The sequence below is a fragment of the Oscarella lobularis genome, chromosome 3, assembly GCF_947507565.1.
Source record: "Oscarella lobularis chromosome 3, ooOscLobu1.1, whole genome shotgun sequence".
NCBI classification, from domain to species: Eukaryota; Metazoa; Porifera; class Homoscleromorpha; order Homosclerophorida; family Oscarellidae; genus Oscarella; species Oscarella lobularis.
Window position 1 is genome coordinate 388979 of NC_089177.1, and position 17535 is coordinate 406513.

The 17535-nt window shown below is 45.9% G+C and overlaps 3 protein-coding genes across 4 annotated transcripts; all 3 read left to right on the top strand.

Moving 5' to 3' along the window:
* Positions 1 to 7: 7 nt before the first annotated feature.
* LOC136184922 (protein D2-like) lies at positions 8 to 761 on the top strand. Its single transcript, XM_065971936.1, has 4 exons — positions 8 to 226; positions 272 to 370; positions 424 to 472; positions 536 to 761. Exons 1-4 carry the CDS (start codon positions 29 to 31, stop codon positions 742 to 744), a joined length of 555 nt encoding a protein of 184 aa, XP_065828008.1. The 5' UTR covers positions 8 to 28; the 3' UTR covers positions 745 to 761.
* Positions 762 to 4744: 3983 nt separating this feature from the next.
* Positions 4745 to 10731, top strand: LOC136184888 (uncharacterized). Of its 2 annotated transcripts, none has more exons than XM_065971885.1 (38): positions 4745 to 4874; positions 4923 to 4989; positions 5039 to 5073; positions 5146 to 5241; positions 5287 to 5448; positions 5501 to 5629; positions 5677 to 5744; positions 5800 to 5866; positions 5922 to 5996; positions 6050 to 6100; positions 6150 to 6290; positions 6345 to 6470; positions 6524 to 6652; positions 6699 to 6821; positions 6877 to 7005; positions 7060 to 7148; positions 7243 to 7414; positions 7466 to 7621; positions 7679 to 7776; positions 7828 to 7925; positions 7982 to 8064; positions 8114 to 8476; positions 8535 to 8549; positions 8605 to 8787; positions 8840 to 8931; positions 8984 to 9023; positions 9077 to 9159; positions 9208 to 9294; positions 9345 to 9417; positions 9474 to 9550; positions 9607 to 9677; positions 9729 to 9784; positions 9833 to 9920; positions 9967 to 10058; positions 10106 to 10223; positions 10275 to 10314; positions 10361 to 10469; positions 10524 to 10731. In XM_065971885.1, the coding sequence occupies exons 1-38, from the start codon at positions 4766 to 4768 to the stop codon at positions 10721 to 10723; spliced, it is 3990 nt and encodes a 1329-aa protein (XP_065827957.1). In that variant the 5' UTR covers positions 4745 to 4765; the 3' UTR covers positions 10724 to 10731. The 2 variants fall into 2 exon arrangements, with proteins under 2 accessions (XP_065827957.1, XP_065827958.1); XM_065971886.1 differs by having other exon boundaries at positions 4747 to 4874; positions 4929 to 4989.
* On the top strand, positions 10731 to 12808 carry LOC136184896 (prostaglandin G/H synthase 2-like). Its single transcript, XM_065971900.1, has 4 exons — positions 10731 to 10885; positions 10939 to 11070; positions 11133 to 11683; positions 11738 to 12808. The coding sequence occupies exons 1-4, from the start codon at positions 10813 to 10815 to the stop codon at positions 12773 to 12775; spliced, it is 1794 nt and encodes a 597-aa protein (XP_065827972.1). The 5' UTR covers positions 10731 to 10812; the 3' UTR covers positions 12776 to 12808.
* The last annotated feature ends 4727 nt before the right edge of the window (positions 12809 to 17535 follow it).

The window sequence follows — 17535 nt, forward strand, 5'->3', positions numbered from 1 at the left end:
CCCACGCGCGTTAGAACAGGAAGTAAACATGGCCATGGATTGCGGGTATCTGCGCTTCTTCCTCTTTTTCGCCGGGTTGTGGACGGCGACGGCAATTCCGGAAGGGTGCAGCAATCCACCGCTAGCCGTCACCTACATGGGAAGTCTAAGCGTCAATTGCGGGAGCCCGATTATCCTCGAAATGACGTCCGAACAACCCGTCGTCCAATGGGCAACAGCCGATAAAGTAGGACAAGAACCCAGGACCCAATTGGACATAAAATCTCCCTAGAACGCTTTCTATACATTGGTGATGGGCGATCCCGATGCGCCGAGCCACTCGAATCCAACTTTAGCCTGGTACCGTCATTGGCTCGTCGGAAATGTCATGGTAACAATGACGTAGAAAATCGTTTATGTGTGAACGAACGTCTATTGATACAGGGTAGCGATCTGATTGAGGGGAGCGTTTCTGGCGGTGATCAACTCACTAGTCTGTCTAAAATTCTATCTCTTTGCTTTGTACTGCATAATGAGTCAACTTTTGTGCGGTTAGGTTATGTTGGCCCGAGTCCTCCTTCTGGTTCTGGATATCATCGCTATTTCTTCTATCTGTTCAGACAAAGCGGGAAGATTGCTTTTAAGTCGGAACCATCGTCTCGCGCCCATTTTGATCCGGATAAATTTGCCAGCGAGTACAACTTGGGGGAGCCGATTGCAGCGAATTTTTTCATCGCCGAGAGATCCGATTACAATTTGTACTAAAAAAATTTAAAACCTCTCGCGATGAGACCCCTGTAGTGAATAACACATAGGCAATAAGGCACAAAACGCTGCGCTTCCTCGTTCTCGCCTCTTTTTTTTTCTTCAGTCCTCGTCCGACAATGTGACGTTTTTACTTGTTGGAGATTAGGGTGGAAATAACTTTCCGCCGTACACGACGCCGGCCGAAGTGGAAACGGCGTCGTCGCGATGGGAAAGACGGCCGAACGTCTCTCGTCTTCATTTCAGATATCGCTAGGAGACAATTTCTATCGTCACGGGGTGAAGAACGTGAACGAACCGCGCTTTAGAGAGACGTATTCGAGGCAAGCTGGCACCATGCTGGCACGTACCTTCCGCGTATCTAGAACACGTGATGTTCACCTGTTTCTCTCGCCTCATAGAATATTTTCGATGCACCGTCGTTGCAATCCACGTTGGTATCTGCCGAATTACTATTACACCAAGGTTTACAATGGTCGTGGGGGATAAATATTTGCATAGGCCATAATTCTTCAAGCGTATAATATAGGCCATAGATCTACCCCATCGGAGAGCTAGGTCATACCGTACTCTGCAATTGGTCTTCATTGACACTATCATCGCTTCTGTCGAACAAGTCGAGCTCCAATGGACGTGGATCGAGGAGACTATAGCCAAGTCAAATTCTACCTGGCTGCTGGTCATGGGTCACTATCCCATCTGGTCAGTAGTATGCGAGCACGGTCCAACGCAAATTCTTGGGTATTCGGGGAATTAATTTATTCATTGTTTGGGGGAGTCGCTTACAGTCATGCGTAATTGTGTGAAGAACCGGATAGTTGCTCATTTGCCCAGTTGTCGACACATGCATAGGTTCTGTTTGTATTTGTTCCGCTCCTTTCTTTTGGCTCTTTGCGCCGTCTCCACCGGTCACGCCGTCAAAACGAACGCCAAAGTCCTTATACTCGGCGGCGGCCTATCCGGACTTCAGGCGGCGTACAGTTTGAAACAAAGAGGCATTGATGACATTCTTCTCCTCGAAGCCGACACCAAACTGGGTGGCCGGTTCGTTGCCGGCATTTTGCCCAACGTTCCCACGGACTCACCTTTCTGGGAGGCAGACACCGTTCATCCAGAGCGCAATACGTTGGTTCGAATGGCAAACCTTTGCAACATACCATTCTCCGACAACTGCCGACTGAGTAACGCTGTTTACATTGACGACAAAGGAAACGATGTATCGCTGAAGCGGCGCAAAGACGAGCGGTTCTACGGAGTGCTACTAATCAACTGAAAGACGACTGGATCAACGGTGTTTTTGACGGTACGTATACGTAGGCGCTTAGTTAATTAACAATAACCGCGTAGACGGAATTTTGTTGATGCGTTTCAGATGACGACGTTCTCAGCATCGACGCCGGGCTGAATTTGCGCGGTTGGCACGATACGACGCCGGTGGATAAGGCCATCGAAGAGTGGCACTTCGACACTTACCTTCCGCACGAACAATCGCTCACCTACTACCTCAGCCTCAACGCCGGTCCGAACGCCTACTCGGCGAATACCAAATATTTCCATCCGGACGTCAACGTGCCATTCACGACCCAAATGCTCATCAACTGCATGCAGGATCTCGTGTTCGAGACCGCCGACGAACGTTTGCAGCTCAACGTGCTGGTGAAACAACATCGCTTATGACAGCAACGGAGTCACGGTGACGACCGACAAGGGCATTGTTTACCAAGGCGAATACGCTATCGTCACGTTCGGCATCGGCGTTTTGCAGAAGGCATCACCTTCAGTCCGCAGCTTCCCTTCAAAAAGCAGCTCGCAAGAAACGAATTCGTCTTTCATCCGCTGACGTACGTCTTCGCTCGTTTCAATTCGACGATTCAATTCGACGGCCAACCGTACCTCTACTACATCTTCGCGCGACCCAAACGTCTCGAATGGCTCTTCTGCCGACATCTGCCTCACGCCAACTTGACCGGTTCCCAATTTAAGACATCTGCCGTTTCTGGATCGTTGGCGAGGAGGCGCTTCGCGTTGAAAGTCAGCCGCTCGAGGATACGTTTCGAGAAGTCGCCGACGTGAGGAAGCTCGCCGCTGGCGTCGAACCGGACTCGGTCAGCGTCAGTTCCATTAACCAAAATCCGCTCTTTTACGGCGGCCTTCGTCTTTCGCCACCGGGTTTCAGTTTTGCTAAATTGGACACCATTCGAGAGCCACTTATGAATAGGGTCTTCTTTGCTGGAGACGGCTACCAGTTTCCGATGTATTGAAGAGCGGCGGCAATCAGTGGCAACGAAACTGCCAATGTATTGGCCGACTGCATTTCGGGTGGATCGTGCGCCTACGAAAAATTTGGCAAGGAAGAGACCGTTTGCGGGAAATAGTCTCGTGAACACGCTGTTTGCAGCAGGAGCTGCTATCAGGCAGTATCAGCAAAGGTAACTAAAACTGAGTTGTTGTTGTTGTTGTTGTTGTCATTGTTGCGCTGTTGTTGTTGTTGTCATTGTTGCGCTGTTGTTGTGTTGTCTTTGTGATTGATGCGCAACACGTGTACACGTGCAGTGTGCCGGGGGGGGGCACGGGAATGAATGCCTGCCGCCTTAGCGCACGATAGACTTCAGCTGACTGAATGGAAGAAGAAGAAGGCCGTCTCCTCCCAGCGGACGAAAATGGCGACGCAAAACGACCATCGGGTCTCCTATTCGCCGCTCTAACGACTGCGACGTTCATGGGTCTATCGAGCGGCTACTACTACGCAATCAGCTATCTCATATCGCCCGTGCAAGACGCCTGTCGCGGCGCGTGGTCCGATTCGGCGACGACGTACGGTTTCGTCGGTTCCAACCTCGTTATCATGGCGTCTAGCGTCGCTCTTCCGAGCGTAATGTCACGAACGCGTAATCGAACCCTCCTTCTCGCTGTCGTTCTACTATCGGCCCTATCCTGCGCTCTATCGGGCCTCGCCGTTCATTTTTGCCAGCGCATTCGCCCACCTATTCTTACGGAAATCGTTTACGTCGTCGCCTTGGCAACGTACGGTGTGCCGTCGTTGCTCGCCTGGAGCGTGCCGGCGCAGATTCTGCTCAACATCGTGCCTCATCGGCCCGGATTAGCCGGCAGCGTCGGCTCCGCCGCCGTCTGCGTTGGCGGCGAGGGATTCAATCAGATGATTCTAGCTCTTGTGAAAGTTCGAGCTATCAGCGCTGAAGCAATTTTTTTCGCCGCGGGAACGGTCGCCGTTCTGCTTAGTGGACCCTTTGTGTTTTGCGTTCCTGATAAGATTGTTGAAGAAGACAGTAACACAGCTATTCAAAAGACCTCTAGTTCTAATTCATTTATTTCGCTTCTATGCCATACGTCAATTGGTTTTATGGCCGTCTATCTTTTTTGTGTGCTGGCGCCCATTATGGGCGTGATGGCCCATCTTGCAGTCATATTCGCCACAACGTGGACTGTTGGTACAACGCCTATTGCCATATTGACCGGTTTTGCCTTTGCAGCGCACTTTGCTGGACGAATCGTGTTCATGTTGACATCGGACTACATTGGCTTGAAACGGGTTTGCTTTATCTCGACTGTAATGCAGTGCATGTCACTTGGAATTCTCGCCTGGTTGTCATATCGTTCTTACTCGTCCACGTGGCCTGAGTACGTGTCAGCGACACTCCTATGCCTATATCTGTTCATTTGCACTGCATGCAAAGGCAATATCATTGGTCTTGCCTATCTCGTGTGCGGCAAAGAACGGGTGAAAAAGGGAATCTTCTTCATGGGCTTTGTTTGCGGTTTGGCTAACACGGTTGGGCCTATATTCATCAATGAGCTACACAAGGCGTTCGGAAGTTACTTTCAATTCTACGTCGCTTCTTCTTGCATTTGTTTTGTCTCTCTCGTATGTCTAGCCTTTCTAAAGCCTCTACGTCCAGATGTCGTAAAATCAAAATAAATCAAATAAATTATTGATTGTGACAAATCGTAAAATGGTTATCCGGGAGTTGTTGACCACGAGAACGCGAATCTCCAGCGTAGTATGGAGTTTTTCGGCTCTTTCGCGATCGGATTCGTTTCCGCTGCGAGTTTTGAAGTGTTTCGACGCGCGATGGGGTTTAAAAAGGGCTCTATCGACTCCACTGATCAGCGTAGGTGCTCGCATAAAGTCCAATCGTGCTCTAGTGACTCGAATCTAGCGTTAGGCCTTCCGAGTGAAGAAATTCTAGCCTTAGCTACCTGTTCGAATCATACGCTACGCAGAAGGTGATAGCAAACAGCGTTAGAATGCATGAACGTAAAAGTGCTACTTTAGTGCCGTAAAAATGTTGCTGGAGAAAGGAACAGAAGGTAAGTCGTGAAGTATTAGCGAGAGGGGTTCACTAACACTCCAAAATCAAATGGTCTACTTTTTTTTTGAAGATACTGTCCTGGAAACGATTTTGAGAAATTGCGCGAGTTCTGACGAGGAAGTGAAAGCGACAGCCATGCGCGTGCTCAGCCTTCTTATAAGAAAAGGTGATCTCAATCTCGATCATCGCGCGTTCTCACCGCGGTTCTCAGGCGAACGAAAAATCAAGCTAATTCAACGCAATTCCGTGTCGACACTTTGCAATTTTCTCTGCACGAACTCCGACGAATTCCAATGGAACGACGTCGTCGCTTGTCGCGAGGCGAAGAGATCCGCCTCGTCGGCATTAATCTCGCTGCTCATCACCAACGGAGGCACATATAGAGCAACCTATTCATAACTTTCTCTCTTAGATTCACACTTTAGATGCCGTGGCTTTGACTTGCGTCAATCATCCCGGAATGCTTCGGTTTCTACAAACCACGCTAGCATCGTCCCTCGATAGGGAACTGATGAAATGGCTTATCCTTATCGCAGATAGTCTATGTAGCTCAGGTACGCACAAGTAGAATCAAAGAATTTTTTTCCTGATTTCTACGTAGTCGTCTTGGGCAATCTTGTTTCGACTCGACTACCGTTCGCTTTAGCCACGGCGTCAGTCTTTGCTCTAGTGAGCAAGAGAAACGATTCTAAAAGTTTAGTTTCATTTTGAGTTTTCACTACAGGGAGATCCCAGTCTCGTTCGTTTTTGCTATCGATCTTTGACAGAGCTCATAAGCTATAGCGAAGAGAGTACAGGCTATTACGACTAGTCGTTCTATAATCTCATACATATCCTTTGATAAAGATGAACAATTCGTTGGACGGCAAATCGTAGAAGTAAAGGACTTCATTCCGGCTTGCATCGGTTCACTCAAATCGGGTACAAAAATAGTCAAAAGTCTCTGGGGTGCTCTCATCACGATCACATTCTAGACGAAGTGGCTTCTTTATCGGTCACGATTCTAGGCTTACTTTCCGAACGAGGTGATACGGATTAACTCATTGGAATATTGGACTATTCATTTTTTTTCAGACTTGGGTATCAGTGACATAGCCGCTGTTCCGACCGTTGTGAGATCGCTTCAATGTCTTCTCGTCTCGCCGTCGAACGGCTCCAACGTCGTCTTGAAACGCGACGTCTATCAGACGCTTTTCGTTATGGCATACAAATCGCGTTAGTCTGATAGCAGAATTCTCTTTCCAAGTGATTCTGTTTTTTTTCTTGCAGCGGAATTTAGTCGGCGAGTTCTCGCGTGCCGGCCACTGCTTCGTCACGTCGTTTCGTCTATTCAGTCCGAAGACGAGGCGCTGTGTCAATGGTCTTTTTCTCTGGTTCATCATTTAGCGTCAAAAGGTTTTTTTCCCCCCATAAATCATATGTAGAAGATTCTCATTTCTTTTGCTTAGGTGAAGATGCTGTTGCCGTTCTATTGTCTGTCGACGACATTATAACGTCAGTTTCTACGCTTGCATCGTCAAATGATAGCGCCGTTGCTGGCGTTGCCGCCGAAACGATAGGATGTCTTTGCTCCAACGGTAGGAACTTAAAAATTTGTAATTTAGAAAACTTGATTTGTATTAGAAAAAGTCCTTGATTCGGATTATCAAGTTATTAAGGCTCTTCTGCGATTTGTTTCCTTGGATAACGAAGAACTTCAGTCCTGGGCAATATCTCAACTTCACTGTCTTTTATCCATGGGAGGAGGTAGTCTAGCTCTTTCCTTCTTCACTGTCATTTCCTAGTGTGGATTTTTGACTAGATAAAACCGTCAAAGAGACAGTGAGGGCCGGGGTTCTTCGCTATCTGCTTGATTCCACCTTCAAGGATATGGAAAAAGAGCAGGTTGGAAAAGCCGCTGCGAAAGTTCTCGTGACAATGGGATTTACCGGTGAGCGAAATTGTCTTCTAGATCGTAATTTCGCCTAGGGTTCCTTTTGAAAAGATGAATCGTTTTCTTTTTGTCTGCACTCTGCTGATGGTCGCGCAAACGTGACGATCGACGGCAAGGAAGAATGCATTGACGGAAACGGGGTGAGCCTCTTTATTATCTTACTCAAAAAAAGGCATTCGTATGTGCCTTTGACTTTCTATTCAATTCGTGATGCACGTGCACTGTGTTTTGCAGTTAAACGTCGTCGTACTCGATTCCACGAGCTTTTGCGTTGTGAAACGAAGAAACTTCAGCACGGGCACGCAAACGTCGGAGTCTGACGACTTTACTGTTTTTTTGCGCTCTCTACCGAATGGCACTGTCATTCTAATCGTCTCGAAGGGAGATTCTGTCTCGTTCTTGACAGGCAAGAGAGACCACGAACCTCAAAACGCGAGAAAATGCTTTTTTTCGGCAGATGACGCGCTTCGTGAGCTACAACAGCTTACCTTTAACAAATTCGACACTCTCGGCAACAAATGCTCCTTTGTAGCACTAATAATAAAGGGTCGTCACTGTCAAATGAAAGTAGGTGAAATGGAGCCCGTGTCCCTAAATTATAAGCTAGAAATCGGTGAGAAAGAACGTAGAGAAGTTTTCTATTATATCAGTTGAACTTTTCCGAGGATAGGGTCCTTGGTTAATGAAATGGTTCAATGCCAGATCGTTGATCAGATAGTCGGCGAATTGCTCTCAGGCGCCAGCAGAATTACGGCGAAATTTTGTTCTGTAGGTGCTCAAAAATTCGTTGACTGATATAGAGAGATACCACCTGTCTAGGATCTGGCACTTCTTGACATTTTTGTTCGGAGCCGATTTCATCGTCAATACCTAGCTAATCGAAAGGACTTTGTACTCATGCTGCAAAAGCTCGTTAGGTAGAGGAACCATGCTAATTCTCCGACCTAATTCTCTAACTCTTTCCTGAGAGCAGGATTGAAGATACGGCGATTGATGTGAGTCAGGTAACGGTCTGTTTTTACGTGTCAAGCGTACTGCATTCTTTATCGGAAGACGGTGAGACTCATTTCTAACGCTCGCATCTTTTCCTCTCATGTTTATCTAGAGAACTTCTGCCATCACTTCGTTTCGTGTAAATTGCTAAACGCTCTAATCTCCTCCGTATTCAACCTCCTTCAAATTCGCCTTCGACATCGCGTCGAAATGGGAAGCGGCAGCAGCGGCGGCACCGGCTGCTCGCTCGCCGTTTCGTCGGCACTCGACGGCTCCGTCGCTCTCTTGGATCGAATTCCGTCGCGCCAACGAGACTCGGCTCCCTGCGTCATAACGTCAATTCGAGACCGATTCGACGTCGCGTCCGCGTCGTCGTCTCGCGACGCAACGCCAAGTGGAACGGCTCCGATCGCCGTCAAGTCGTTGAGCATGAAACCGTCGCATTCAGTCGGCGAAATAGAGGAAGATGGCGAGGGTAAGACAAATCCTATAGCAACATTCTAGTTCAAGTCTTTCCTTCTTTTATTTTCTAGGTGTTGATGACGATGGTGAGTTTGCTTGCTGATGCTTTCGTGTGGGGGAGAAATCGCCGATTTCTTTTAGCTCTTTCTTCTGACGGTTCGTCGGTTATCGAAGAGCTCGAACGAACGTCGGCTGAAAGTCGCGCGTCTCAATCTCTTATCGATTACTATCACGAAGCGCACGACAACATTGAGTTCTTGACGTCGAATCTAATTCGGTATTTCGTCCTATCTCTCGCCAATTGCATTCACCTAACAAAACAATGTATGCACGCAAACAAAAACCAAGACTTCTTTTAAATCAAAGTCATTTATAGCTCCTGATAGCGTTAGTGGAGCGGCTGCTTATCATTGTCTCTGGTATCTTTTGATGGCGGCTCGGCCAGGCGCTTATCCTCCCTCTCTTTGGGTAAACCAGCTACGCAGCAGCTTGGTGTGGTGCGTTCATTTGATATTTAAAGATTTCTGTGGAGCGAGCTCTGTGCGAAATGTCACTGATTGGTATATATAACCTGCTTGATCCGGTTGAGTTTGAAAGTAAAACGTTGCCTCAGAGGCGAAAGAAGAGAATGTCGACTGGGTTGAACTGAAGAGCGATAGGAAAGACATTATTACTATTGCTAGTGATAGGATGAAGGTGCGGAATAATCACGCGAGACAAATAGAATACATTATTTTATTAAAGGTTCGGAATGAAAGTTGGACTTTTGAGACCGTAATAGCGAATCGCTCTGTTGGATTTTCATCTGACGTTACAGGGTGGTATTACGAGGCGAGTTTAGAGATCAAAGTGTTAATAGTATAGCTATCATTTGCGCGTAGGCAACTCTGAATACGAGTGGAATAATGCAAATAGGTTGGGCAAGTCCAAAAGCAACGTTTCGTCCGGAGAAAGGTTTTACCTCGATATAGAATAATCGTACTGATCATGCCAGACTTGCAACCGTTCAGGAATTGGCGTGGGAAATTGCAATTTTTCTCACGCATTTGACGGTGGAAGAGGCCAAGCGTGGAACAGTCAACCCAAAGTAGGACTGTACATATACACACACTCTGACTGTACTCTACACTCCACTATACAAAGGTGCATCTTGGTGGAAAGGATTATGGCAAGAGATGGCAGGAAGGCGACGTTCTTAGCTGCCTACTCGACAGGTTTAGAGGCGAATTTTTCATGGACTCAAAAAAGTGTGTGGTGTTTTGCAGTACGGGAACCGTCTCGTTTTGGTTGAACGGGGAGAATCTTGGAGAAGCATTTCAAGGTATGTAGACACTGCCCGCGCAATTTAGAACTTCCAAACATCGACTAGGTATTGACACGGACGACGTGTGGCATCCTGCTCTATCATTATGCACGGAGCAGCAGTGCAGCCTAAATTTTGGCTACGAACCTCTTCGGTCAGTATGACAGTATCCTCTGCTAGTTGAAACACGATTTTTACAGCTACGAGCCACCGGAAGGATTCAAGTCTGTTTCAGCAGCGGCTGTCTACGATGACGTGGTAGTAGAAGGGGAAATTGAGTCGACAGCGACTGGTTTGCGTTCTACTGGCTCTCGTTTGCTCTAGTAACAAATGCTTTAGGAAATTACATAATTGAAATCTCGGAAGACGCGTTTGCTTCTGATGGAAGCATTTTTACAGCACCGTCTTCTATTGATTATTTTTACGAGATCGTTATAGTCCATACTGGACCTAAGAAGTGAGAATACTGTAGCTCTTTCTCGCCTGTTTGCATCAGAGTTATTTCTAGACAAATCTGGATTGGATTTCGCGAGTCGTTTGGACAACAAGTAGAGTTTTATTTCTTTAAAATTTCGCCGCTGATTTTTCATGCAGGTGCTATTTTCTTTACCATCGAATGTCCTGGCACGAGGAACGGTGATTGGCTGTGGGCTGGCGCTCTCTCCTCCCTCCATCTTCCTAACAGTGAACGGCAACGTAAAAGGTACAACCCTATATGGGCACACCCGACACTTTAGCGTCAATCAATGCAATGTAGGAATGCAGCACCACAACGTATCATTTTCTAGCACGTCCCCCTCTGTGTTCCCAACGTTCAGCATTCCTCGCGTTTCACTCAATCTAGGCCAGTACCCATTTGACTACGAAAAAGCGAACAGAGAGGCAGCGAGGACAAAAACACTGCAAAACTTGCTAGTCACGGGTAAAATGCGGGACTCAGCAATCAACGCGGACTAATGCGCAATGAAAATCTCAACGCGCCGCCGCTTGGCATGCGTCACTGCACCCGAAATGCGCATGTCTAACAAACAGTAAACTAACCTGTGATGGCACCTGTGATGTCGCTCGTGGCCGCGTTTCGAGTTCTCTGCTTTTGCGCTCTGTTTTCTTTGCTGAACGGTACCTCTAGACCGCTGTGACTTCACGCCAACATCAGCTTACTGTTCACGTAGCCTCGTACAGTCCCTGTTGCACGTTTCCGTGCAAGAACGGGGGAGTTTGCATCGAAGATGCGTCCACAGTCGACGGCGGTTACTTTTGCGACTGCGAAACGACCGGCTACTACGGAACTCACTGCGAAAACGGTAGAAGACAAAAAGCAAGCCTCGTGCATTCTTCTAACGGGAAGGGAGGATCTCGTGTTTAGCTTTCTGGGATACGTGGATTTCCGACCTTCTAAGACCCTCAATGGAATTCATGGATTGGCTGCGAGGTCATTATTATCCCCTATGGTACGTAGTCAATAACGTGAAGTGGATGAGAGACGCTGTTCAGCGGTTAGTAGTTCGAAAGAGCATCAAAGTCGGGCTCCTACCACCCCAATGGTCAACCTTGACCGATTATAAATCCATTCCAACGAACGACAATGCATCCTATTTTGCCCTGGTCTTACCACCAGTTCCCAAAAATTGTCCAACCGTCGTTGGAACGAAGGGACGCGAGAATTTCCCTTCTGTGGACGAGATTGTCGAAAAGCTATTCAAGCGAACGAAATTCATTCCCGAACCGAGTCGAACTAGTTTGCTTTTGCCGATTTGGGGCCAGCACTTTTCTCATCAATTTCTCAAAACGATTCCAGACGGCGATGCCCGTTTGACGGAGTCGGCACATCACGCCGACATGAGCCACGTCTACGGGGACACCCTCGAACAACAGGCGGCAATTCGAACATTCAAGGACGGACGACTGAAATCCCAAGTATATCTAAATTAGGCATCTAAGAAGAAAAATTAATAATTTTATCTAATTAAGATTATTGATGGAGAAGAATGGCCGCCTTATACAGAAGACGCGCCCGTGAAATTGAGAGTAAAAGTAGTCGACATGCCCGAAGAAAAAAATTTCGCTCTCGCTCACCCCTCCTTTGGGCTCTTTCCCGGTCTCCTAGCATTATCCACTATATGGCTAAGAGAGCACAATCGCGTCGTAGGTCTCCTCCAAAAGGATCATCCCAATTGGGATGACGAACGTCTTTATCAGACGGGCCGAATGATAAGTGTAGTCACTCAACTTCGCATAACGATCAACCAATATCTCGCTCAGCTAGGCGGCGGTTATTTCAAATTTAAATTCGATCCGTTTCTCATGCACGGTACGGAGTTTCCGTACGGGGCGAACCGAATAGCGGCGGAATTTTATATTCTCTATCATTGGCACGCTCTCTTGCCGGACGTTTATAGAATCGGCGATACCGATTATCCCGCGGAGAATCTTACTCGTCACGTGGGTCTTCTTCTAAAGCACGGGCTTCGCACGTTTTTCGAGTCCGTCTCTAAGCAAATATGCGGTAAACCGTCTCATTCGAATTTCGGTAAGGAAGCCCAGGCAGTAGCGAAAAAAGTTTTGAAACAAATGCGTCATTTTCGCATCCAGCCGTTGAATCGCTATCGCGAACTGTTGAGTCTAAAGCCGTTTGAAAACTTCGAAGAGATGACCGGAGAGACGGAGGTTGCTCGTGTAGCGCGCGAAGTGTACGGCGACATCGACGCCGTTGAATTTTTTCCGGGTATCATGTTGGAGCAGACGAAACCTTGGGGACTTTTTAGTACCACGTTGAGTCACCTGGGAATCGTGTGCGCCGCGCAGGGTCTTTTTAGCGACATCTTATTTTCTCCCAAGTGGTGGAGGCCTTCGACGTACGGCGGCAAGATCGGTTGGAAAATTGTCAATACCGAAGTAACGGTTCAGGAGTTTATTTGTCGCAATATCGAAGGCGACTGTCCCGAGCTACAGTTTGAGGCTCCTGAAAATGATTACGTAGATCCACATCGTAATCATGATGAACTCTAAAAAATAGATATTCTACTGGAGCGTGTCATAATGCAGTAGACTATTGAACTTGAGTAGAAACAGGCGCTTGAATCGATTATTAGAATTGAGATCAACTACCGGATCTAATCAACTACCGCATCCAATGTGACACTGACTGAAGAGTAAGGAATGAAAAGCTTGTCTCTTAAATTGTGTGCAGTGGCAAGTGCGGCTTCTTGCGTGATTATCTGTTGGGTGCCGTGCGTGATCTTTTTCGGCTGGCAGAGGGGAACGAGTGGAATCGTCATTTCTGATCTGGTACACCGTATTTGCTTTTACCGATCTATTCCGTATTGTGCGTCTAAGGGCAACTCCAGTTGTGATTACTCGATCGCGATCAATTTGTCGGCGGTGCTTGCTAATGCTTCTCCACAGCTTCGCCTCGCTTTGATAGGAATTGCCGGTGGACGAGAAGTACTTCATCTCAACGCTGTACAACTGAGAACAGCATACGCGATCTTGGGAACTGACGATTTTCCTTTACCTGAAAACCTAACGCTTTCCCCGGAACAAGTGTCTGGTCTTCTTCGTCTGCTATCACCCACTTCTCAATCAATCCTTCTCGGTATTGCTTCACTTAGCTAATAAACCCTAATTGCAATTCTATTATTGACAGATGGCGTCAATTTGACATGCAACACAGATATGACTCTCAACGACGAACGACGCTGCTGCTACTACTCTTGTAAGACTTGGGAATGGCTAGATAACTCTTTTACCGTTGCTGACGACGCTCTCTTCTGGATTACGCTTGTGCTCGGAATACTGTCTCTACTCTTGACTGCACTACTGACAGTCAAAGCAAATTCAAGGTGAGCTACAGCGTAGGTCTGAGTATAAATTGTTTAGAGTTTAGAATGCATCACATATAGGAGAAAATTTCCTTTACTCACAACAGCATGGTACGTTTTACTCTGCTTGATTACTCCAAGTGAGTCAAAAACGCGTCCTTGGCTTCATTCGTCGTATTCAGCCAATCGTGTTTCTCTCTCAGCCTTAGTTGAAACTGCTGGAAGAATTATGGGTAGAAATAGGGCAATATGCTGCGGCAAAGATGACGTGTTTGAGGTTCTAGATAAAAGCGATTGCCTATACTCCATTGTTTACGGTACATGCCATTCTGAGCGCGTATGATATCAAAAGGCGTTTCTTCTGTTTTAGGCATAGTAGAGCGATGGTTGCACCTAGCCGCAATCTTCTGGCTGGCGTGTGGGTTTTTTGACTTGTGGTTCATACTTGCTCTGCTGAAAGGAGACGTATTTGATCGCTGGTCCAGGCAGATTCACGTCGCTCAGTTTGTCGGCGTTTGGAGCTTAAGCGCTCTGATAACCCTGATCCCATTGAAGGAACAAGTGCTTACTCTAGCGCTTCTCTTGGTTTTTCGCGCGTCGGTACAACGGGTGACTTGGGCTATTACACCGCTACACTGCCTTTACAGTTGGTCACATCACTTCTTGGGCTTATCCTACCTCATCTCGTCTACACACTTCGAAAGAGGGTACGAAGACTGTCACATGAATTTACAGTATATCACCGCATTGATACATAATAGAGCATTGAGAGAAAAGTGCTGATGGCTAATTCGGAGGAAACAAAGTCTGATGTTCACGTTCGTCAGCTGAAGGACGTAGATCGTCGCTTCCTTTATCTTCTGATCTTTTTTCTTCTAATATTCCTGATTCAGATAGTTAGATACGTCGTCGAATTTGCTGTTAGTCGCAGCATTAACTTTGACGAGGCTTTCAGGGAGTACGTGACCTGCACAATGCTGAACGAGAAGACGAATTGCGAAAATTTCCCGCGCTACAAGAGCTATTCTATGCCACCTTTACCTTACAAAGAATCACTATTCTGACATGCTTACTAAGCATAACGTATTATGTGAGTTTTGACAAAAACGTCAGAGCTGTATGGGACAATTTGTCCTGGGGACAATTTGTCCTGGGACAATTTGTCCTGGGACAATTTGTCCTGGGGACAATTTGTCCTGGGAACAATTTGTCCTGGGGACAATTTGTCCTGGGACAATTTGTCCTGGGGACAATTTGTCCTGGGGACAATTTGTCCTGGGACAATTTGTCCTGGGACAATTTTTCCTGGGGACAATTTGTCCTGGGGACAATTTATTCATAGGACAATTTGTCCTGGTCAAATGGGCTCCCTTTAGTCAAATGGGCTCTCTTTGGTCAAATGTACTCTCTTTGGTCAAATGTACTCTTTGGTCAAATCTGCTCTCTTATGTCAAATGCTTTGGTCAAATGGGCTCTCTTTGGTCAAATGTGCTCTTCTGCATAAAGCTGCATAAATGCAGCAACTATTCTGCATAAATGCTGATTTATTCTGCAAAAATGCAGAATTTATTCTTCTTAAATGCAGCATTTATTCTGCATAAATGCTGTATTTTTTCTGCATAAATGCAGCAATTATTCTTCATAAATGCAGCATTTATTTTGCATTAACGCAGCATTGATTCTGCATCAATGCAGCATTGATTCTGTATCAATGCTGCGTCAATGAAGCATTGATTCTGCATTGATTCTGCATCATTGCAGCATTGATTCTACGTCAATGCAGCATTGATTCTGCATAAATTCTGCATCAATGTAGCATTCATTCTTCGTTCATTCTGCATCAATGCAGCATTGATTCAGCATTGATTCTGCATCAATGCAGCATTGATTCTGCATTGATTCTGCATCAATGCAGCATCGATTCTGCATCAATGCTGCATTGATTCTGCATCAATGCAGCATCGATTCTGCATCAATGCAGCATTGATGCAGAATCAATGCTGCGTTGATGCAGAATCAATGCAGCATTGATTCTGCATCAATGCAGCATTGATTCCGCATCAATTCAGCAAGGATTCTGCATTGATTCTGCATTCTGCATATATGCAGAATCAATGCTGCATTAATGCAGAATCAATGCTGCATTAATGCAGAATCAATGCTGCATTGATGCAGAACTGATGCAGAATCAATGCTGCTTTGATGCAGAATCAATGCTGCATTGATGCTGAATCAATGCTGCATTGATGCAGACTCAATGCAGAATGAATGTTTCATTGATGCAGAATCAATGCTATCAATGCAGCATTGATTCTGCATTGATTCTGCATCGTTTATGCATCAATGCAGCATTGATTCTGCATCAATGCAGCATTCATTCGGCATCAATGCAGCATTGATTCTGCATTGATTCTGCACCAATGCAGCATTGATTCTGCATCAATGCAGCATTGATTCTGCATCAATGCAGCATTGCAGAATCAATGCAGCATTGATTCCGCATCAATTCAGCATTGATTCCGCATCAATTCAGCATGGATTCTGCATTGATTTTGCATTCTGCATATATGCAGAATCAATGCTGCATTAATGCAGAATCAATGCTGCATTAATGCAGAATCAATGCTGCATTGATGCAGAACTGATGCAGAATCAATGCTGCTTTGATGCAGAATCAATGCTGCATTGATGCTGAATCAATGCTGCATTGATGCAGACTCAATGCAGAATGAATGTTTCATTGATGCAGAATCAATGCTATCAATGCAGCATTGATTCTGCATTGATTCTGCATCGTTTATGCATCAATGCAGCATTGATTCTGCATTGATTCTGCACCAATGCAGCATTGATTCTGCATCAATGCAGCATTGATTCTGCATCAATGCAGCATTGCAGAATCAATGCAGCATTGATTCCGCATCAATTCAGCATTGATTCCGCATCAATTCAGCATGGATTCTGCATTGATTTTGCATTCTGCATTTATGCAGAATCAATGCTGCATTAATGCAGAATCAATGCTGCAGTGATGCATTGATTCTGCATCAATGCAGCATCGATTCTGCATCAATGCAGCATTGATTCTGCATTGATTCTGCATCAATGCAGCATTAATTCTGCAATGATTCTGCATCATTGCAGCATCGATTCTGCATTAATGCAGAATTTGTTCTCAATCAATGCAGCACTGATTCTGCATCGTTTATGCATCAATGCAGCATTGATTCTGCATCAAAGCAGCATTCATTCGGCATCAATGCAGCATTGATTCTGCATTCTGCATATATGCAGAATCAATGCTACATTGATGCAGAATCGATGCTGCATTGATGCAGAATCGATGCTGCATTGATGCAAAATCAATGCTGCATTGATGCAGAATCAATGCTGCATTGATGCTGAATCAATGCTGCATTGATGCATTGATTCTGCATCAATGCAGCATCGATTCTGCATTAATGCAGAATTTGTTCTCAATCAATGCAGCACTGATTCGGCATTGATTCTGCATCGTTTATGCATCAATGCAGCATTGATTCTGCATCAATGCAGCATTCATTCGGCACCAATGCAGCATTGATTCTGCATCAATGCAGCATTGATTCTGCATCAATGCAGCATTGCAGAATCAATGCAGCATTGATTCCGCATCAATTCAGCATTTATTCCGCATCAATTCAGCATGGATTCTGCATTGATTCTGCATTCTGCATTTATGCAGAATCAATGCTGCATTAATGCAGAATCAATGCCGAATGAATGCTGCATTGATGCAGAATCAATGCTGCATTGATGCATAAACGATGCAGAATCAATGCAGAATCAGTGCTGCATTGATTGAGAACAAATTCTGCATTAATGCAGCATTGATTCTGCATCAATTCTGCATTAATGCAGCATTGATTCTGCATAAATGCAGAATGCAGAATCAATGCAGAATCCATG